The sequence below is a fragment of the Melanotaenia boesemani genome, chromosome 13 (genome assembly GCF_017639745.1).
Source record: "Melanotaenia boesemani isolate fMelBoe1 chromosome 13, fMelBoe1.pri, whole genome shotgun sequence".
Lineage (NCBI taxonomy): Eukaryota > Metazoa > Chordata > Actinopteri > Atheriniformes > Melanotaeniidae > Melanotaenia > Melanotaenia boesemani.
Window position 1 is genome coordinate 3,283,691 of NC_055694.1, and position 20,077 is coordinate 3,303,767.

At 39.9% G+C, this 20,077-nt stretch overlaps 1 protein-coding gene across 2 annotated transcripts in view; it reads right to left on the bottom strand.

Moving 5' to 3' along the window:
* The window catches only part of oprl1 (opiate receptor-like 1), a 93,917-nt gene that overhangs the window by 27,570 nt on the left and 46,270 nt on the right, over positions 1 to 20,077 (bottom strand). For both annotated transcript variants that reach the window (XM_042004674.1, XM_042004673.1), the window contains exon 3: positions 1,860 to 1,947. In XM_042004674.1, the coding sequence (XP_041860608.1) occupies positions 1,860 to 1,947 (88 nt within the window). The remainder of the gene's footprint in view (positions 1 to 1,859; positions 1,948 to 20,077) is intronic.

Genomic DNA, 20,077 nt, shown 5'->3' on the forward strand with positions numbered 1-20,077 from the left:
TAGAGACTTTGGTGCTTCCTCAGCGGCTCGACCTGCTGTTCTTTAAGACTATTTGTTCAATATTATTGAATCAAACAGAAATGATAACAGTTTTTGGAGACATGAGAAAAAAGTTCTGCTCAGATGATCTGTTGAGAACAAGCTGAGAAAACTCCCAAACTACGGCTGCAAGAACAAAATTATGTCATTTTTTCTTGCTTCAAGAACAAGAATGAAGTTTTCTGTTTTGCAGTGTGTAAGTATGTAGTGAGTATGTAGTCATGGTACTTGTTGACCTCTCTTTCCTGTCCTCTCCACCCCCGCCCGATCAAATCAAATCAAATCAAACTTTATTTATAAAGCACCTTTCTTGCCACAGGCAACACAAAGTGCTTTACATGATTAAAAACATTTATGCATATTAAAAACAAAAAGTGGAAATACATAATAATAGAAACACTCACCAAAATATTTCACACAGCCGCACGCACACACATGCACACACACGAACACACACGCACCAAGCAGCCGCCGCCCCCCCATTCTATACAAAAATGATTGTCTTATTTCTGTCTCAAACTGAATGTTATTATAAAATACTAAAAGTTATAAGCATCCAGCCTGATGCAGCTGTGAGAAAACAATATCAGTGTCATGGGGATCCATCCACACCAGGGGCCAGTCCATCCATGTCCAACAGCGGCAACCACCCCCATCAGGACAGACCGGGGCCCACACCACAACCAAAAGGCTGCAGTGCAGGGCCCCAGCCACCCCGATAACTGCAATCACCGCGGCAACAGCCTCCAGACCGAGCAAGCAAAACCCCCGGTGTGGAGGATCCCCACGAGGAAAACACTGGAGTTAAAATTAAGATTAAACAACCTTAAGAAACAATAAGAACAGCTAAGAATGAATGAATAAATAAGTAAATGAATAAATAAATAAGTAGTACAGTTGAGTAAAATGAAAATAAAACAATGTGAAATAAAATGATGTAAAATAAATTAAGTTAAAATAAAATTTAGTTAAAAGCTCAGATATAAGCCTCTTTTTGAAAACATCAATGGTCGTGACAGATGCCCCCTCCTTGTTCTGGTAGCACTGGAGGTTTACCTTCCTGTTTTTCCCTGTCTGCTGTCTCCTTGTGCAGCTCAGGATGAAGGATTCTATCAAAGACAAGATTTTATGCAGTCCTTAGCTAGGAAATTATTTTTTTATGATTGTTTTATATGAACACGTTTATTATAAATTACAGTCTAATTCAATAAAATTAATTGTAATCTAATTATAATCCAATTAGAACAAATCCATTATATGATCCACATTAGTCCACGAGCTTCAGCCATCTGTTAGGAAGGCAGCAACTTAATGAAACTCTGTGGCAATGGAGCACTTTAGTCTCCTCTTTCAGAGCCTGATACTGGCTCTTAAAGAACATAAATAAAAATGCTTGATATTGAGTTTAGAAAAATCATGTAAAACCCAAAGCAGATTTAATCCATGCATCTAGGACCTGTTTTCTTGGTACTCCAAAACATGTTTGCAGATAACGTGGCGCTCAGAATGCCTTCAAGTACCTTCAACAATGTGCACATCCTTGAATTTATCATGTCTTTGACATCTGGTTGTTAACTGAAATGCCCTTTGGGCATTAATAAAGTTCTCTGAAATGAACTGAATTAATCATTTATACTGTTTGGCAGAGCAAAATTTAATCATTACATCTTATTAAAATTTGTGAAAGTAATGTCTGACTGAGCCATTTCTAGCTCAGCCTGTTAGGTATTTAGACTTAATGAGGAAAGCAATGAGTTTAATTATTAACTGTTCACATTTTTAAACTGTAGGTTTAAACATGAAAGGATTTAAAGTAATACCTGGAAAGGCAGAGTAGCCAGGAACAAAGAGTCAGCCAGAGCCAGGTTAAAGATGTATATGTTAGTGGCCGTTTTCATCTTCGTGTATCTGAGAAGAGAAGAAGCACAGAAGCAAATTATTTCAGCTATAAAAAACACTTTTCTGTCTGTCACATGCACCTTTATTCCTTCATCAAGTCTCTGCAGCTAATCAACTATTTAATGCATTCTACAGTCAGCATGACAAGCAGAGACCGTGCATGTGGGACTGTTAGGATGCAGAGTTTCACTCTGCCACTAAAACTGCAGGCTATGATGAGACGTAGAGGAGGCTTGCATCCTAAACACAGCGTGGGAATTACTCCATTCAATTCCACGTCCAAAGTCCAACAGCACTTTATTTATCAATAAAACGTGGGGTTGTGGAGGTCATTAAACATTTAGAAATGAATACCAGATCTGTGGTTACATAATATAATCAGCTCAATCAATGAAAACATAAGCAAGTTGTCTCCTGGTATACAGCCACTGGCAACTTTAATCATATGGCAATCACAAGGCAGCAACTCAACACATTTGGTCATGTAGACATGGTGAGGTTCAACCTGAGCATCAGAACGAGGAAGAAAGGGGATTCAAGTGACCGTGAACGTGGCACGGTTGTTGGTCTGAGCATTTACTGTGACTTTCACACACATCCCACTCTAGGGTTTACAGAGAATGATCGGACGATGAGAAAATATCTGTTCTTTTTGGAGACAAGTCTTTTCCAGCCAGCCAATCCAAACATGTGATACTTGTTTGATAAACTTTAACATTTGCCATGCTAACTGAGATCTGTAGAGTCTGAGATGTAGCTCTTGGGTATTTTTGCTGGGGTGTCCACACATGGGAAAATTGTCAGCTTTGTTTTCCACTTGGGAATAACCTGTCTCGATGCAGAATGGGCCAACCTGCCCCGAAATGACCTCATAAGTCTTCCCTGATAACAGAAACAACAGCCTGCCTAATGTAACTGACATCTTTAATCCCTGCCATTGTCTTAAACACCGGCGAGCAGCTAACTGACAAAACTTTTGCTCTTATAGATGAGATCATGATCAATCATCATGATTGATCAAGCGCATTCGATAATCAGCACCTGGCTGCTACTTACCCTCTGAATTCCTATCAAGAGTGACCCTGAAAGAGTGTGCACTATTGTTCACCCTCATGGTTTCATTGAAGACTGATGGACCCTCAAAGCCCCATTTCCACTGAGGGGTCGGCTCGGGACAGGACGGTTTGGTGCGACGTGGTGCGATAAACCCTGATGTTTTTTGCATTTCCAAAGCCAGCCGTAACCTTACATGGTAAGGGCATACAGAGAGATAGCAATAGATATTTCAGCTACATAGAGCCTGGTGTCACAGCGGTGTGACACCTTCTTTAAATTATAACAAAGAGGAACGACACAGAAAGAAATGAGGGGAATGGAGGACATCCTGCAGCGTGTGTTCTTTCTTCTTGTCATTTAAACATGAAGTTGTTTCTGCTTTGTTCTTATTGTTGAGTCATACAGGAAGTGATGATTCTTTCAATCAGTCAGTGGATGCAGTGTGTCTAGCTCCATCACTTAGGGTCAAAGGTAAGGCTGGGACCCAGAGGGAGAGTCCCAAAAAAGTAGGGCGGGTCAGATTGGATATTCTGGCACCATCCCCAGTTTTTGCCTAAGGACACACACAAAAAATAAAAAGTACCATCCTGTCCTGACCTGGACTCCTTGGTGAAAATGGGTCTACAGTATATTGCAGCATAATTTAAAATAGGTGGCTGGGGGCTGACTTTTCTCTTAAATTATGACTCAGCTTTGCAACTAGCAAAACTCAAGTTTTATGTCAGGAAATCATTTGGGTGTTTTTCTTTAGTATCAGTTGTTTTTATCATTGTGGGCCAGATGATAGAAGTTGTCAAATATTAATTTACATCAACACTCCGTGACTATATACACCCACTCCCCCCTTTCTCAGCTTCGTTCTAACCCACTTATCAATTTCCTTGTATTAGAATATCAGGGTCTTTTAATCTTCTATCCTTTGATGCCTTTCATTCATAAGCCCCTGTGCTGGGTCTTTCTTACCTCTTCAATGCCCTCAGAGCTTTATAGTACTTCTCATCCCTCTTGTGTGCACATTTTAGGAAGATGAATGGACTTTTATGACATTTGAAGGCATGAAAAAGAGAAACAATATCCAAGAAAAGAAGATGGATTACATAGGTTTGCAGATGGAGGGATGTTTGTCAAATTGAGTAGATTTTGTTTTATAAAGTTTAATTTCCCTTTTCTTTTTTTGTCAAAGATTAGTGATCATTCAGCTTTTCAGATTTACGTGGCTCTAGCAGACTTTCAAAGGGATCATGTCTTGATTTCTTCTTGCTCTTGCCCTTTAGCCTGTTATTCACCTTAAGCTTCGCTATATTCTCCACCCGTACCCTGTTCCTCATGACTTTTCTCTTAGAAACACTTCAAATAGTTGTTAAACTCTGCCTTCATTACCTCCCCATAGCTTCTATCTCGTCCCTACTTTTAGACACATTTCTGCTCCTTATATTTCATCCATGTCTTAAGCAGTATATCTTCACCTCCTTCCTTTTCAAATATTTTCCTTCTCATTTGACTTCTCTTTTCTTTTTATTTATTTTTCTATGCCAGCTAAATACTGGTTTATTACATTCTTTTACTCCCTTCTCCTCCTCTCTCACTGTGCATCCCTGCATACTTCTCTGCATACTGAAGACTTACAGGCAGACCGAGAGTCTTCACAGAGAATATTTCATGGCTGTTCAGCTCCCCTCCTCTTTGCTTACAGGGGCCAACTCTACTCCCACCTTCTATATCTGTCTTTTTCCCTCCAGATCATCCTGTCTTCTCTGCATGCTCCAGGTCTCTCTGGCCTTACACACATTTAATTTTTCAGTCCATGTTTTTTACACCATCTCATTTCTCCTTTCTGTTGGTCAGCCTCTGTAATTCAGTTAAAGTTTAATTATACTTCATTTATCTGTAGGATATAACCAGCTGTGGAAACAGCGAAACAGACTAAAAAAGTTCCTGATAGGTGCAACCAAAGGAAATATTAGTTATATTCAGGAACACAAAGCAAACACAAGTTCTGTTGCTATTGTTGTTGTGGTGGGATGGTAATATCTTGTTTACGCGGGTTAAATACACATAAAGAAAAAAGTGCTCAAATAAAAGGAAGACAAGTCATTTAAGTTGTTTCCATGACAAGTGACCTTACAAAGACGAAAGAACGCAGGAAGAAACAAATCGACACACCACGTCAATATCTTTGTGTCAGGAAGGGAACAGATGATGGAGGCGCTGCGGATTATGAGCTTCCAGAAAGAACCGAATGATCATTTTTAATCGTCATTATGGGCAAAAAATCAATTCAACAAAATGATTTGGTAGCTTAATGTATAAGATGTAAGCAGCTCTAACCATTAGCATACTCACCAAATTCAGCAAAACTTGATTTTCATAATAAAAATTAAGCCTTTATCTTCACTTAAAGACGAAGTCTTCGTCTGCAGGAACGTCAGTTTTGTGCTGCATCTCCATAGTCGTTCAGAATGAATCTGATCAAACTGGCTTGAGGATGGTATTTAGTGTCGATGCACATTATGGCCCACATTTGGTCTGCAACATGTCTGGAAGCAGGAAGGGACAAACATCTGCAATCTTACTGCAAAACTAGGTCTCAGTTTTGGCTTCTAAAAATGTAAGAGTCTGTAACTGATAAAAAAACAACAACAAAAAAAACTAAAACAAAAAACAAAGAAAACCTAAAACTAAAGCTGGAAAATATAAATAATCATATTGAACAATATTTTTCTCTGAACAAAATCCCATCTGTAACATCACGCAAAGCCTGCAGCTCAGTTGGATTGTGGTAATTCTGAATGGTACACAAGCGCAACAAAACAAGACGAACAAGAAAAAGCTCATGTTGGCCATTAGTTTGAACATCAGCTCCAGTTTTCCATGTCAGCACTTGGTGAGAAGCAGAAAGAAGAGGTTTTGTGTCTATGGGGGGTTAAACTGTGGAATGGGTGCAGGAAAAACACAGGCAATGTCCAAATATACTTATTTAAATCATTATATAAAAACATGGTCATCCACAAGTATAAAAAATGACGGGAAGTACTTTACAGCTGTCTTATTATGGAAATATTATTACTGTTGTTATTATTATTACATGTATTATCACTGAAGATTATGATGACATTATTGTAATTATCTTTGTAGATATTGATCCATAGATATTTTGATATTATAAAAGTATATTCTGAAATACCCATGAGGCAGTTAATGGTGTAGCTTAGGGGGTGGGGTTGAATAGGCACCACCTTCTACTCCCTCTAGACAGATTTTTTTTTAACTTTTTTATGTTTTCATTTTGTTTTCCTGCTATTTTATTTGTCTTTTGTTCAAATAAAACTTTCAAACAAACACTCTGTGGCCATCACCCGGGTTTGTGTTGGTTATCTCCACCTGCATTTCTGCCGTAGTAAGCACCTCCAGCGTCCTCCACCTTTTTCAGTTTGACCTGAGGATGTAGAGGATGCTGGCCGTAGTTTCAGACAGTCTTAGTTCTCCAAAGCATGTATGTGATAAAGTCAGTGGAGCAAATTGCTCCAACAACTTTAGCTTTTAGCATTTGCAGTTATTGGCTGATTGGTCCATGTCCAACCTTTTACAACCAAAGTATCTCCACACAGCTTTTTCATTTTGTTCAATCTTTGTTTATAACGCACTGTTTATACAAAGAAAATGAAACACAATGTGCTTTACATTAAAAGGATAAAAAAACAACAACCAGCTCCTACACCTGCACAGAAACACAACAGAGACTTTCCAACAGCCTTTACAGGTAAACTAAGCAGACAATCATCAGGAGTTCCTAAAAAGAATATCCAAGACAACTACAGCAAGATGTATCACAACAACAACCAAAGTCCCAGAAACACACACACATAAAAAAAAAAAAAGCTAAACAAAAGTATCTTTTAGTGTATAAACCCACAGGACAACTGGCTGTGTCAGCATCCAGAGGATGAGGAATGATCAGAGACGAGTGTGAGCTTGCAAATGTGCACGCCTCCATGGAGCCTAGAGGCAGACTAGGGCAGCCCAGAGACCTGAACAATCAGCAACAATCCTGAAGCACGAACCTAAGACACCCCACCATGAAGACTTCCTCGGACCCACCCCGAGGACGGCAGAGGAAGGCCCCAGCCAGAGCCCCCTGTGGTCACGGAGCACAGGCCCTGGTGGGTCAAGATCAATAGCCGTCGACCCCGCCAGGCACCGGCCATCCAGGGCGGCCAGAGCAAAGTCCCACACTCCCCCCCTTCCTCCTACACCCTCACCCCCCAAACCCATCTATCTACCCCGTAACCCCTCACTCACAGCGATATATGACCAGCTATTGTAATTGAAACTCCCAATAAAACCAGTTTTAAGAGATGCATCAAAACCAGTTTTACTACTTGAGGTTTTGGTGTGATAGTAGCAGCGCATACTGATACCTGTTCATATGCATGTATTATTCTTATATAAAGTGTGTTTTGTATGTTGTTTTGTTTGTGTGTATTCTGTATGATGTATGTTATGTTTGTTAAATGTGGGGCCAGTGGAGGAGGAGCTGCTGCACTGGCTCCAGCTAATGGGAATCAGAGTAAAGGAATACTTCAAATGCAGCTGACTAGCAACCAGCTTCAGAAGCCAAGAACGCCTGTGGCTTTGAGGATGAGCTGAGATCGCTATCAGGATACAAAACAGACATTTTGTGGTTTTGTTTGTTTATGACCTGCAGTGTGAAGAGTGAAATGTGTAACAATGCATCAGGGTACGTCATTTCATTGCAGGTGATTTTTTTTTTTACTTTTCTGCAGCAGCGTAATCAGGCGCTGATTGGCTGTCTTCACCTTCCTTATCACACCCTCATCTTTCCTTTCTTCTTCACTTAACAAGTGTAATTCTGATTGACTTCTTTTTCTCTTCATCTCTCCCTCAGGTTCTTCTCTCCATTAACAGAGGACGGGATGAAAGGAGTCTATGTGATGACTCTTTAATCCTCCGAGCTGTTTGCATTCAAATATTAATATCGCTCTGAATTATTCACACCCAGCCGGTCTGCACTGTCGGCTGAAACGAGCTGTCACAAGCTTGCGCAAATTTAAGCGTGAATTTAGATTCTTGACTCTTGAGCCAATGTGAGCACCAAGTCGAAATAAAGACGTGTTTAGTAATTCAACCATAGCTTCTGCAGTCCCTCCTGCCAACACAGGGTGAATGAGTCTGATGAACAGCCAGTAAAGTTGTGAGGAAAACTGCTGACTCTGCTGATCAGTTTGTTGCAAGGAACATCACAAGGACTCAGAATTATTGGCTTTAATTACTCCAGAGGGTTGAGGTATCTATGATGTAATGGTGCAGGCTCATCATGGCGCGATAAAGAAGGGAAGAAAAACTTGTTGTGGAACTTGTTGTTATGAAAGGAAATGACTGTGTTAAATCAGCATGCTTTTATCTAATATTGATTGGGATACATTGTATTCTTATCCCCTTGATCAATATAATATTGTACTGTGATGAAACTTGTGTCTTACACCTATATTATGTAGGTGAAAAATTTAAACTACCAATTTGCCTTTAAAATTAACAAGTAAAAGTAACTATGAAAAAAACAGAAAAACATAAGATAAAGAAAACGTAAAGGAACGAAAGTCAACTGGATCCTCAGATATATTCACATTTTATACTTTCAGATAAAGTTTAAGGAATATGTTTGTTTTATCGAGATGCTGTCTCCATAGCACTTCACACGGCCCTGACTCACCTGCAGCATCCCAACACCTGTTAGGATGCTGTTTGTGGACTTCAGCTCAGCCTTTAACACCGTTCTCCTGGACCTGCTGGCCCTGAAGCTCCACAACCTGGTCTGCCAGCATCACTCTGCACCTGGATCAGGGACTTCCTCACCAACGGTCCAGGTGGTGACGAAGTCAGCATCTTCACCAATGATCCTCAACTCTGGAACGCTGCAGCGTTGTGTGCTCGGCCCCGCCCTCTTCACCCTCTTCACACAGGACTGCTCTGCCATCCACCCACCATCATGGTTGGGAAGTCTGCAGACGATCCCACAGTGGTGGCTCTCATACCCAACAATGATGAGATCCACTACAGAGAAGAGGTCCAGAGTCTCACAAAATACTGTTCCAGGAACAATCTGGTTCTTATCAACAAGACCAGGGAGGTCGTAGTAGATTCCAGGAGGTCCAGGAAGACTGAGAATGCTCCTCTCTGCATCCACGGAGAGGCAGTGGAGCGTGTGGACAGCATGAAGTTCCTGGACATCCACATTTCCTCTGACCTCTCCTGGACTGTGAACACTTCCCACCTGGTGAAGAAGCCCAACAACGGCTCTTCTTCCTCAGGAAGGTGGAGCGGACGGGTGAACTTCTACAGAGCCTCCATGGAGAGCATCCTGTCTCAGTGTGACGGTACGGCAGCTGCACAGGACCAGAGGAACTTAGCCCGGCTGGTGAGGACAGCTCAGGGGATTGTAGGCCGCTGTCTACCAGATCTGGACTCCATCTACACCGCCCGAGTCCAGAAGAGGGCCAGACGCATTGCAGCTGACCCCACCCACCTGGGCAACGCCCTGTTTGTACCGCCTCCATCAGGAAAGCTGGACAGCTGCTTCTCCAGAGCTGTGGAGGCAGTAGTCCCCATGTAGTTCAACATTTACACCCCCCTACAGTACTCACACACACCCACCCAACCCTCCACAGCCACGCACACTGAAGATTTACACCTTCTCAGACACACACACACCCAGATGGACCTCCATCCAGGATGCACTTTATCTACCCTGTAAATATTACTGTCTGATGGCAATTCTTGTTTTCTGTTAATATAGATGTGTTCCTACAACTTCTATATATTTTATATCTTTATTCTTTACTTATTTATGTGTGTCTGTTATATTTCTATTTTCTTTTTTATGTGTGTTTAAGCCAAGAGACAAAATTTCGTTATGCTGCATAATGACAATAAAGATCTTTAATTTTAAAGTGAGAAACTTGATAAGAATGTATGAGCATTACACCTGTTAGAGCAAATTAGAAACCTTGGAGTCAATACTTACTCAACCCTGAGATTTAAACTCCATATAAAAACTAATTGCACATCTGACAGTTTGATTGGAAATAAAAGGCCTGTAAAAGATGCCATTTGTTTACATACTGCAGCTATTTGTCATATTTTATTTTGTATGCATAAAAGGATTAAAATGCATTTGGTACAGCAGCCCATCAATCAGGAGTTTGGTGTCTGTTAATAAAACAAGATTCCCTGAACACATGATTTTGATTCTTGCGGGGTTGTTGAAATATTGATGAGAGGCTGTTTTTGACATGTTGCTATTTCTGTGTCATGAATGATGCTTGAAATCAATAAAATCTAATAAACAGCTTCTTTCTTTTCACTGCCCTTTACATCTCCTGATGCCCACTGTGGTGCTCTTGTGGTTATTATGGTAGTTTATAAAGTGTATTGCTCCTCACTAACGTGTCAAAAATTTCTTAGCTTTTTGTTTCCTTTTTACTATACTTAAGTCTCTTATTGGAAGCAAACAGGAAACAAAAATTAGCTGTCTCTAGGTATCTCTGGTGCACTCAATTAAGTTTAGTTCCTAAAACAAAACAAAAAACAACACCAGGGATTGCATGAAATCATGTTTTATTAACTTTTTAAGGGTTTCTAAAATATTGACTTCATGCTGTTGTTGCCACTGCACATCTGTTTCATGGATCATCCCTGAAGGCTCACTATGGTGGACCAGAAGAGAGGAAAATCATCTGGACTCCATTAACACTGAAAAATCCACTAAACAATCATTTACAGCATCAGCAACAGCATCCTTTCTCAGCTACTGAGTAAAAACTAGTAAAAATAAAGACATAAATACAGTGGAGTGCATTACGAGACCTGAGGAAGGAGAGAGAGACGTGGTGTTTATTAGACTTTATTGATTTTAAACACGATCCATGAAGCTGAAATGGCAACATGTCAAAAACACCAAACTGTCAATATGTTACTTTCAGACAAATCCACACATTATGTTTTTCTGGAAATTGGTTATTGAGAGTTGAGAACCCTTCGCCTGCACATGGTGGAGTGATGGAGTGAAACACCAGATAACACCTATCGTAACAGGCGCTCCAGTTATAACCTCCACAAACCGTTATCAGCTGGACCCTTCTACGCCGCCACACATAATTCCTCAGTGCTGTCCTGTTTTCAAGCACAAACCCTCTTAAAAGTGTTTTCATTTTTATTCTTAGTCAATTTATTTGCACAATGAATGATGGGAGACAAAAAAAGAACATAAGCCTGTCATTAAATCCCATCAGAACATCTGCAAACACTGAAGCTTTATCCATTTAACCGATTTAAGATCTTAACATGACCATACTTGATTTACATGTATATTACACACACACACACACACACACACACACACACACACACACACGCACACGCACACACACACACACACACAGAAAATACCAGCAATTTACCGACAAACATTAAAGCTTCATCACTGCATGTATATTGTATTGTGATTAAACTTGCAATTTACCCCTGAGGAGCAGCTAAATGTGGAGCTTTCAACCATGTGTTTTGTGAGACCTGAGCTTAAAGCCAACACTGGTAACCACGACAACAATTCACTAAAACACTAGACAATCCCACCAACATCATCATAGACCTTAAATATACTTTTCCCATGCAGAAGTTCTCATGACCAGGGCTAAAATTAATACCCACAACCCACCAAATGCCAGTTAAAACTCATTTTGGAAAGTATAAATGAAAACGTCCCTGTCCAGTTCAGCAGGCGAGGAATGGACCTAATTATTTCAGGTATTTGTTCTGATGGTGCTACCCCTACCTTTCCTTTCCCATGGACACAATAGCATGACATATCATCCATCTATTGGTGGTGTGGTGTTGTTTTCGCTCTACTGCCTGATCAAAGTGCAGCTGAATGAGGAGAGAGACAAAAATATGGTGGTAGTTGGACGGTATATATGAAATTAACAACACTAATGACGTCTATCATCACCTCGTGTAATCAGGGCTCATATGTTTTGGCTTCTCTGTGTAGAGCGCAGTGCGTCCACTGTATGTTTGGCAAAATCTTCTTGATTAGAGCTTGCAGAGAATGTTTTTTTTTTTTTTTTTTTTGCTTTACTACATACACAATGCACTGTAAATATTGTCACAATTTAAAAAAAGACGGAAAAAAGCATCTAGTAGAGAATGACGATGAAAGAGGAGGTGAGACAAAGAGAAGAGAGGATGTTTAATCTAAAATGGCTTTTGGGTTTTAAGATGCTGGTGTCTGACCAAGGAAATTCTGATTGGCTGTTAACTTTAGGAATCTACTAGAAACCCATCCATCCATCCATCCATCCATCCATCCATCCCTCCATCCATCCATCCATCCATCCATCCATCCATCCATCCCTCCATCCATCCATCCATCCATCCATCCAGGCAGTAGCCTAAGCAGAGACCCAGACTTCCTTCTTCCTGGCCACTTCTTCAAGCTCGCTCAGGGGAATCCTGGAGTGTTTCTAGGCCAACCAGGAGACAGTCCCTCCAGCATGGTCTTCCCAGGGCCTCCTTCCAGTGGGAAGCCCTAACTAGATGCCCCGAGCCACCTCATCTGGCTCCTCCTGATGATGCAGAACTCCACACGGATGACTGAGCTTCCCACCGTATCTCTAAGCAAGACCCCACGACAGACCAATGCAGTGCCTGCATCACTTCCGACGATGAACCGATACACCTGTCAATCTCCCACTCCATTCTTCCATCAAGTCCAGAAGTCACATAATAAAAGTTTGTGTTTCCCTGCATGCATGTAAGGACTTAAAGTCCTCCTTCATCTGCCATGATGCAGCACTGAGAGCAGCTATCTGTATCAGCTTGGAAAAGCTGATTTAAACAAGTAAACAATCGCTGCTTTTACTGAAAGCCGACAAGAGAAGAAATGTTACAAATGGACAGGTAGACCTTGGAAATGTGGACTAGAGTTTATGTTAGAAACCAGACTGCAATATTTACATCAGCAGCAGAATAAAGTGTTTTACTTTAAAACATGAGCAATCTTAAAATGAATACTGTCTGCAGACGGAACCTTCTGTTTCTGCCTGATCTGACAGATAACTTCTACCTTTTCTCTCGCTTAGCTCCCCTCTCTGGTTTTAATGACACCATTTTTTAAAGACCCATTCATCTGTATCCTGATACAAGTCCTTTTATATTTCTGTGTGCCTCTGTAAGCCTTTCTCGATGGCAATCACACAATCCAATTCATTGCTTCCAGCTGCTGCAGAGCTGCAGAGGTGTAAGAACAGTGTGTTATCTCTGCTCTCCTTGGCTGACATCATCAGCCCTTTCCATAAAGGTCTTCGGGAGTCTCTGAAAGCGATCTACAGGATTAAATTCACCTAGCTGGAAGGGGATTGTAGGTGTAAAAAAAAAGTGTAATTGAATGATAATCTCAGTAGTGTGCTTATGTCAGACAGCAGAGCCAGGATTTTGATGTGTGGTGAGGATTACAAGGCTTATTTTTACCTCAATTACCATAAGATTCGGATGTCTTCATGGCTCTCTGCTGATGTTAGGAGGCCAAATACGTCACTGCATATAATAATACCAAATGCAGACATGGTGCAAATTTGTGTAATCCACTTAAGTAAATTAACATGAAATTCTGCCTTTAACATGCAGACTCAAGGCATTTCATATAATTCAATGGCAAAGAAATTGACTTCTCATTGGATCAATAAAAAGATTTTTGGACAAGAATTAGTATTTTCTGTAGAAATTCTAACACCTGGAATAGTGTGTGTTCAGTTTAGGCTTTAATCTGTCATTGGAAAAGATCGAGATTATGGTTGTTTTTCTCATTTCTGTTATTTTTTTTTTTATATCTGCTTTATCCAGTTCTGGTTCTGGGTGGACTGGAGCCCGTCTTGGCTCCAACAAGGCGAGAAGCATATCAAATAGAGTTGCAACCACCAGTGCATGCACAGAAGACCAATTTAGTGTCACCAGTTAAGCTAACATCCATGTTTTTGGATTGTGGAAGGAAGGCGGAGTACCTGGAGAAAATTCCTGCAAACATGAGGAGAATAAACAAGTTCCACTCAGAACCTCGTTGCTGCAAAGTAGCTGTGCAATCCACCACACACACGACTTTAACACATCTTTTTTGTTCTGCTATTTGCTTGTTGCCTTCTTTTATCCCCCTAACAAAAGGAAGAATCTTAAAAACCTGCACCTAACAAACTCACAGTCACTTTACTCATTGGCCACGCCTATTTAACAGGTATAGAAAATAAGTGGGTGGATGGATGAAAATTTAAAAGCAAAACAACCTTCACCGTTATCATCATCATCATCGTTTTAACGTCTCACTGCTGGATCCAATTTTTCAGCATCATCTTTAAATTGGGTCACATTTTTCTAATTAGTAACTATGTAATCACCCATACTTAATATATTCTTTTTTAAATTTCTCTATCCACAGGAACAACAGTATTTTGGCAAATGCAGAATTTTCTGTTTCCACCTTTTGTCCACATGGAAACAGTTTTCGAGCATTTAAAAGCAACTTTTAGAAAAAAGATGTTTCTTGGAGTGGACATGATAACCGACACTTTCAGCTTACAACATCTGAATGTACGCCTCCACCTGTGTAGCTAATGTCACAACGGCTTTGCTTACATGGAGACGGCGGACGCAGTCAAGATTGTGTCGATGCTAATCTCGTTAACAGGACTTTTTACACGTTTTCATATAAATGTGGTCGCTGATAAAACTGAAGAACGAAAACGCTGCAACATGTTACTGAGGACAGAAATTGTGGCAGAAACTGTCAGTCCCTTATTATTAAATGTTTTTTATTTATTTATTTTAACAAATAGAACTAAAAATATCAGGATTAACAACACACTCAGTTTTAGATTTATTGCTACAGGTGTGCAGGGCTGTGTCCCCTCACCACTCCTTTTTCCTTTTAATACAAATGATTTACCAGCAGGAAACCAGGTAAACAAATGTTTTTCATTTTCTGATGAAAATGCCACACTCCTACAAGGACACAGATCTCAAGTGTATTTTTGTTCAGTGGTGCCATGAGCATTATCAAATAAGGAAAAAAAAAACAAGATGGTGCTGGACCCTCGGGAAGTGGGGGACCATCCTCCACTGTCCATCCACAATAATCAACTAGCTTAAATCTACAGATGTCATTGATCATCTCTTCAGAAGAAAACACCACATTGATTTTATTTTTTTATTTAGATTAAGGGTTTTTGGTGTGAAACAGAAAAACATGCTTGTGTTTTATCAGGCTGCATTGGAGAGTCTGTTTAGCTATTATTAGGGCTGTCAGCATGGTACGGCAACCTCCCAGCTCAGGCTAAATCCGAGCTGCTGTGTCTGCCATGAAGGAGACGGGAGGACGGAAACCTCGCTGCAATCCATTCAAGAACAGTCAGTGTGCAAATTACCTGAGTTTTTTCAGACCCATCAAATATTCCTTATTCAGAATATGAGTTATTAACTTCTGCTAGAAGGTATCAAGTTTCCAAATGTGACGTGACATGTTTTAAAAAAGAATTTGTGCCAGGTTCCAATAAAATTTTAATTGGTTTTAAATAATGTCTTTTATGGTCACACAGACCAGGGTACGTGTGGGTCATTTAATAGTGTCGTGTTTAATTCTTTATTAATTTTATGGTTTGTTCTTTTCTTTTATCCCAGAAGGGGTTATTATGCAATACGTTTATGATTTCAGCTTTGAGTTTAGCTGATCATTATTGTGTAATCTACTTTTGACTTACTAAAGGCAGCAATAAATCACACATTTCCCTAAGGTGACAATATATATCTTTTCTCAAACTTTTTATTTAAAAGCTTTTAAATTGTATCTGATTTGTTTATATAATACTTTGCTTATAAATGTATTATGATTTTATCATTTATATGGCATCATATCATGAATATTATACCCTGTCGCATTGTATCACATAGTACAACACAACACTTCCTATTTTAAGATTTACTGAGTGGTTGTTTTAACCTCCTGACTGGCCAGCATGGCATCATAAGATCGCCACCTGGTTTGGTTCCTGACATTTTTCAAATCACGTGTTTAAATTTTGATGTGGATTTTTTTTTAACAAACACTGCTATGTGGAAAAGAAGGGACATTTCCTCAGCCTGGTTGTGTTTTGCTCTGCAGTGTGAGACACACTGACAGGCTGGAGAAACGGCTCAGACAAACACACATACGCCAGGGTTAGCCGGCTATAAAGACGCAGCACATTTAACCATCAGTTCCCGTCCAGGGCGGCGCAGAAACCAACACACAGTGATGCATATGAAAACTACATCTGAACCATCTTAATTCCACAATACAGATAATTTCAGAAATGACACAAATATTTGTAAAAACACACATTGTGCCTTTCCAAACACCATATTTGGGTTCAGCTCCATCAATTTGTTTTAGGCTGTTAGATTAATGCTGGACTCCAGAATCTGCTCATCTCCTCCTGTTTAACCCTTTATTTCATCACTTTTTCCTACCAGTTCATCCGCTGTTTTTCCTTATTTGTTACTATGTCACTGAGAAATAAGAAATGGACTGTCTTTATTTCTGGTTTTCATAAATGTAAATACTGGGCTGCCAGGTTTACCTTCCACTACCTGTGATAGGCTCCGCCTCCAGCAACCCTGAACATAGTGTGTTCAGAAAATGATAGATGGATAAAACTATTTGTTTGACGTCTGCTTTAACAGTTTCTCCCCAGTAAATCCTTCGTTTGTGCAGAAAAAAATCTGATTAACTGAATAAAACAATGCTACATTATTTACATTTTATTTCCTCTGATTTCCATGAGCCTGGCTCAAAATTGTTACCCGGCAGTAAATCATTCACATTTTGAATCTCATTTTAACATATCACTGCTCACCGAGTGAGAAGGTCCCACATTCGCTCTCATTCATCCCACTTACTGCAGTCCGAAAGGTCACGCTGATAACAGACTTATTGTAATGCACATGCAAATGCAAGCACTCACACAGAGCTAATAAAAAAAGAAAAAACAGTTCAAAACAGGGTCTGTACGCACACACTTCACTTTTACACTGCAAAACCCCAAATGCTCTTTATCAAGCCAATTACAGCTCAATTTAGAGTAAAAGACACTGAAGTGGCACTGAAGTGCACAAGTGGACACTACAAACGCCACAAGGAGTCACCTGGAAATAACATCACACACAGACACTCACTGCTTATTTCTTTACTGAGAACAATTTCCAACAAAAACTAAACACAAATTGACCTGTTTTAAATGTGCATTTGTTAAATAATACAGCTCCTGTACCAGTATTGTAGATCTGGTGGCCCTCTTGTACCCTAAGTTAACAACACTAGTCTTAATAAGATGTAAACTGCAAGGGTACAAATGATTATCCACTGCTGAGGGTCCCACCCCAGCAGCAGGCTTTTGTTCCTCTAAAGGTGCAGGTAGGTACTTTATTTTCTGAGTGTAAGCTGTGTTGCAGATCAATTAACAGGTTCATTCATACAACATTAGAAGGCAGAGGTTGTCTCACTATAACACACTGAGCTTAGAATCATCAACAAAAGCAAATGCAAATATTACAGCAATAAAAATGATTGTGTTCATATTAAAAGTTTGGTTACAGAAGAAGGTGCTGATATCAAATGATGATAGGGTCAATCCTTGCATTTATGATTACATTTGAGCTTTATTAAACCCCTTACAGAGATCAGAAAACATCATTTTATTTAAAACACACACAAAAATTGCCCAATTTTCCACCTTGTTGACGTTAGAATGAAATCTGTTAACATGTTATTAATTTACCAAAACTAAATCCTTTACATTTCCTTGTTTGTACCAACTACTCTTACAGCCACAGTCTAGTGACTCATAGTTTAAATGGTGCTTAAAACGTTATAATCGTCTGCCTCTGCAGTGTTTCCTCATGTTCTCCAGTTTTATCCAAACAACCTCCCCTGCTGTACCAAGAGCTTTTCTTTACAGTTTCTTCTTTAAGAATAACTTCACATCATGGTCGCATCTCTGTGGTGCCTCCTGTCAGCTAAGAACAGGAAACTGAGGCTACAATTCACACACACTCACCAACACTGGACAATAGAAGATGGAGAAACGTTGCTGGTCCGATGAGTCTCTATTTCAGCTCCACGTTCAGATGCTAGGCTCAGAATTTAGTGGAAACATCATGAAAACAGGAGAAAAGAGGGACTCGTTGTGACTCATTAGATGATTTCTCTTAGACCCGATAAGAACAGAGGCATCATTACAAAGCCTGAAAACATGGTTTACTGCTGTTTACTGCTGAGGACTGATACAATTCTGAAGTGGAATCTGGTCCAGTATAAAACCAGGTCAAAGTGGACTAACTGCTCTGTTTTTGGTGTTATTCTCCAACTGATCCAGTCTCTCTGAGCTCAACAGAAACCTGTAGGAAGTAGACAGATTCAGATATTGTAGCTTATTTGAAATGAACTTTGTGAATTCTCTTCATCAACATTTCCCAACAGAAGCCATACACACATCCGAGACACACAAGACATCTCGCCAGACCTGTAATACTGAGGTCTGTGTCATCTCACAGAGGAATGAACCATCCAGCAGAGATGGGGAAGGTGATATAGGTCTAATAGTAACAGGTTTAAAAGACAGTTAACTTAGACTGATCTGTAAAGTCAAATAAAGCAGTTTATTGAAAATACAAGCTGCAGTGAGTTTAAATTTTCTCGGTATTTTGCATTGATAATAATTATGAATGTTCTTTGAAGCCCCCTCACCCCTTTAAAAAGATGAAAATGGTTTTCACCTTCACCAGGCGTTTCAGCTGAATTACGCAGCCTATGAATGGATTGATCGGACAACCACAGGAGGCAGGAAAAAGAGAAGGGAAAATCCTGCTACCAAAGAAGAAAGGAAAGAAAGGAGTGGGAGGAAAAATGGAGAGAAGAAACAGCTTCTTCCTCATTTCTATAAGTATGCAGGTAAACATGGCCTGAACTAACACACACGGCATGTTGGATTCATGTAGAGAAACACTGATTAATAAATATAACAAATTCAACGTTACTAACAACAGTTGTTTGACTAAGATTTAGACGAACTCACAATAAAAAAACAGGTCAACTTTGTGTCAATATTTAGCCTTTTGCCAGTGATCAATAATGACTTATTTTAGTATCAGTGGATTTCTTGTAATCTTGTTTCCTTTCAAAATGGATGGAGAAGGTTCAGAAAGTGAAGCTGCATGTTCAGAAGTCAAACAAGTCCTCAGGAAGCCACCGCGGCACATTTTATTTGTTGTTTTTATTTTTACTTATTGGATTAATTCATGAAGGACATCAGTGAGGAAACGAGCTCATGTTCTGTAGCCTCACTGAAATTTAGGTTTTAGTTGAGGACACACAAGACTACAGGAGGATATTTCTTTACAGGATTTCATTACAGGGACAACTTTCAGCAAAATTCAGAAAAATACAAGACCGTGAGCGGGCCGGGGGAGTGCAGTGACGAGGGGTGGGCTGTGGGTTGGCGGCGGATGCGCGAGGCCGGATTCATTCAGCGTTGTGGTTCAGGAGGTTTTTGATAAACGGGGAGCGATACAGCGATGCTTGGCTCTGTACTTTTACCTCTACAGCATCATGTCACCTCCAAGTTAACATACGTTCCCAATTCAGTGGTTTTTGGTGGAATCTGTTCAGGGCATCTACATGCCCAAAATCTCTTCTCTCACAGAGATGATGTCAAATTCTGATTTTCAACATGTCTTGTGTCATACCTTTTTTTGTTTTTGCAAATAAAATCAAGTTAATCTTTATTTACATAGCACTTTCACATACCAAACGGTCCCCAAAACTCCACACAGGTAAAATAACAATACATAAAAACATGAAAAGAACAATAAAACAAACAATAAAAGAGAAAAGCTAGTAGAAAGTCTGGCCTGATGATCGTGTTCTCTGGAGTTAAAAGCCAGTGTAAAGAGATGAGTTTTTAAAAGAGATTTAAAATCATTCAAG